General features: G+C 35.0%; 1 protein-coding gene across 1 annotated transcript; it reads right to left on the reverse strand.

The window, feature by feature from the left end:
- Positions 1-831: 831 nt before the first annotated feature.
- LOC127792098 (peroxidase P7-like) lies at positions 832-3,058 on the reverse strand. The gene is made up of 3 exons (XM_052322445.1): positions 2,758-3,058; positions 2,408-2,599; positions 832-1,502 (listed from the first exon to the last, which is right to left on the reverse strand). Exons 1-3 carry the CDS (start codon positions 2,977-2,979, stop codon positions 951-953), a joined length of 966 nt encoding a protein of 321 aa, XP_052178405.1. The 5' UTR covers positions 2,980-3,058; the 3' UTR covers positions 832-950.

Consider the following 3,058-nt stretch of genomic DNA (forward strand, 5'->3'; position numbering starts at 1 on the left):
CATTTACATTACATCTACTCTCTCTCTCTCAACTAGTTATGAAAAAAATAATATTAATTATTTAATTGAAAAAAATAAAATAATTTATTATTATGATAACTAATAAAATAATAATATTTGTGCATTTATAGAAAAATATAATTATATTAGAATTGTTTATATAAGTAGTACTTAAATATTAATAATTCTTTTATATTATTTCATGGTTTGAATTAAAAAGTTTAGTCAATAACGACAGAAAAATGGTTTAATAACGACGACTAATTAATTTAGTCTGTTGTTAAAATTTATCTTATAATGATATGATTTATATTTAGTCAATAATAATACTATATTAACCATCAAAATTAATCTCATCGTTAGCTTTTGATCGTTCATAACTCTTTTTTTTGTAGTGTTAATTATATTTAGATTATTATCTTTTATGTCATATTTAAAGTAATACGATCAAAATATAATTACAACCCATTGACGTTATTATTCAATTTTTCACTTAGAGATACATAAACATGACCGTAGAATTGTATTCTTAAAATAATTCTTTAAAATAAATAACCCTAAACCCCTAGTTATATAGTAAAACTCAGTCCAATTAATTAACAATAAATTCACCTACAATCAATTAAAAAGTTACCCGAAGGGTACAACCAAAGAAAGCCTCTCAAAACAAAATTGAATGACAAAATTAAAAAGCCTCTTGTATCCCTTATGTTTTCTCTGTTGTTTAACATGTATGGGTTCTCTCAATTTACGTCAAAAATAAATAAATAAATAAGGTTACCAAAAGAACAGAAGATAAACGAACAAAAACAAAAATTAGAAAAAGAAAAAAAAAAAGTCAACCCAAGAACCTTACATAGAAAATAAAATTACAAAAACAAAGAAAAAAGCTTGTTACAACCCCATAAGAACTCTCCGAGTTCTCTAAAGCCTTAGCCAAATTAAACCAGTTAATTGACCACCCTACAGTTCTTCCTAATCTCTCCCTTAGTTCCCGTAAGGGGACTGATGTTGCCCATTCTCACCATCGCAGCTGCAAAATCACTGGAAAAAGCTGCATTATTCCCACTGTAAGTCCTCACAAGCGCATCTTGTGATCCGCCGTTGAAGAGCTCTTGGTCCGAGTGGAGCAACCCCCGCCGAGCCACCAGGTTTTGGAAGTAGTCGTTGCCGAACCGGGCCGGGGTTTGGATGTCGAGCGGGGCCAAGTTGGTGTCGCCGCCGGAGGCCGGGCAGTTGGGCCGCCGGGTGGCTGCAAAGTTAGGATCGATGTTGGTTTCGTTGTATATTCGGGTTCGGAAGGTGGAGCAGCGAGCTTGGCCGATGGTGTGGCCGCCGGAGAGCGCCGTCATGTCCCGGGCGGAGAGGCCTTTGGCGGAGAACATTGAGATTAGGGTTGAGAGGCTGGCAAATGGGGAAGGGATTTGGGTGTTGGCTGCGCTTTGGCTGGCGGTTCTTGCGTCTCTTCTGCCTAGTGGCACTGTCCATGTTGCCCCTCCCAGCTGCCACCAATTAATTCATTCATTCATTCATTAGACACAATGCATCATTTTTCATGATCAATAACATGTCGGTTAACTAACAATTAATAATATGTTGACCCAATTGCTCCCTCTCAAGTTTGTAAAATTGCATGTGGAACATGATATTTGTGAACCTTTTTCAAAAATGACCCATCTAAAGTTTGCAAGAAATTGCATATAGAACGTGATATTTGTAAAACTTTTTCAAAATTGCCCCTCCTAAATATATAATATATGTGTCAATCTGAAAAAAGAATAGTAAAAACAAAAGGTCATGGGTAACTAAAAAAAAGAAAAAGAAAATGGTGACTCATTATATGACATTTTAAAATGTTTAATTAGAGTCATAAAAAAAAAAAGTAAACAGGAATATAGAAATGGGGGTAATTTTAATGAAACTTTCCAAAGAGGACATTAAAAATTATCTTAATAGATTATATTTATGAAATAGTTCTATAAGAAAATAAAAGTTTTCAAAAAAAAAAAAATTGAGTCAAGATAAACTCATTAGATCTTCATATTGATCTTTGATTAAAGATTAGAAGTTTAAATTATTATCCAAATAACTAATTAATATAAATAGAATATACTTGTAAAAGAGACTTTATCCATCTTAATTTAATGAGTTTGACAATTAGTTAGTTGGAATATGTTATAGCACAAAATTTTCTTAGTTAATTACTTAAATATATGATATTGTAGAACTAATTAAAACAATGAAATATATAATGTGTTATGATATTAAATTAAAAAAATAAAATAAATTTACTATGGATATATACCCACTAGTTGTAGCTAGGCAGGCCAAACCTCTGGAATGAGTGTTTTTTCTTTAATTATTTTTAAATTTAATTAAAGTTGTGTGTGAAGAGTACTGTGCCTACCAACACAACCCCATCTCGAGCAGCGAGAGCAAGGATATCTGCGCAGGACACGGTATTATTGCAGGCAGCTTCCACCCGAGTTTTAATGGTGTCGATCACTTCAAACCCTCTCGCCGAGTTCCTGTTCGGGTTAGCGTTTTTCTCGCCGGTGAAAGTCGCCGTGTCGTCCAGCAGAATCGACGCATCGCAGCCCTGAAGAATAAGCATGCATGCATGGATTTACACACTCGTCGTAATCAGATACGTACACACACACTACTTGTAATCAGCGAAAACGAATTAACAAAAACTAAATCAAATATATATATGGAACTTATTAATTAGATGGATGAAGATCGTTCTGTGGACACCTGGACGAAGCAATCGTGGAAGAAGAGGCGAAGGATGGAGGCGGCCATTCGAGCCTCCTTGTTAACAGCTTGGCGCATGGCGTCTCGCACGAGGGTCTGGAGATTAGGGCAAGTGCTGGAATAGAAAGTTGGCGAAAGCTGGGCGCTGCCGTGGCTGCAGGCTAGTAGAGAAACCAAGGACAGTGTGGCCAAGAAGTCGGCAATAGTATTAATGTACGCCATGGCTGGCTATATATATATATATATGAGCTTAATTAAATGATTGATTACTACTGATCTTCTCTTCTGGGTGAGAGATTTA

The sequence above is a fragment of the Diospyros lotus genome, chromosome 15, assembly GCF_014633365.1.
Source record: "Diospyros lotus cultivar Yz01 chromosome 15, ASM1463336v1, whole genome shotgun sequence".
NCBI lineage: Eukaryota > Viridiplantae > Streptophyta > Magnoliopsida > Ericales > Ebenaceae > Diospyros > Diospyros lotus.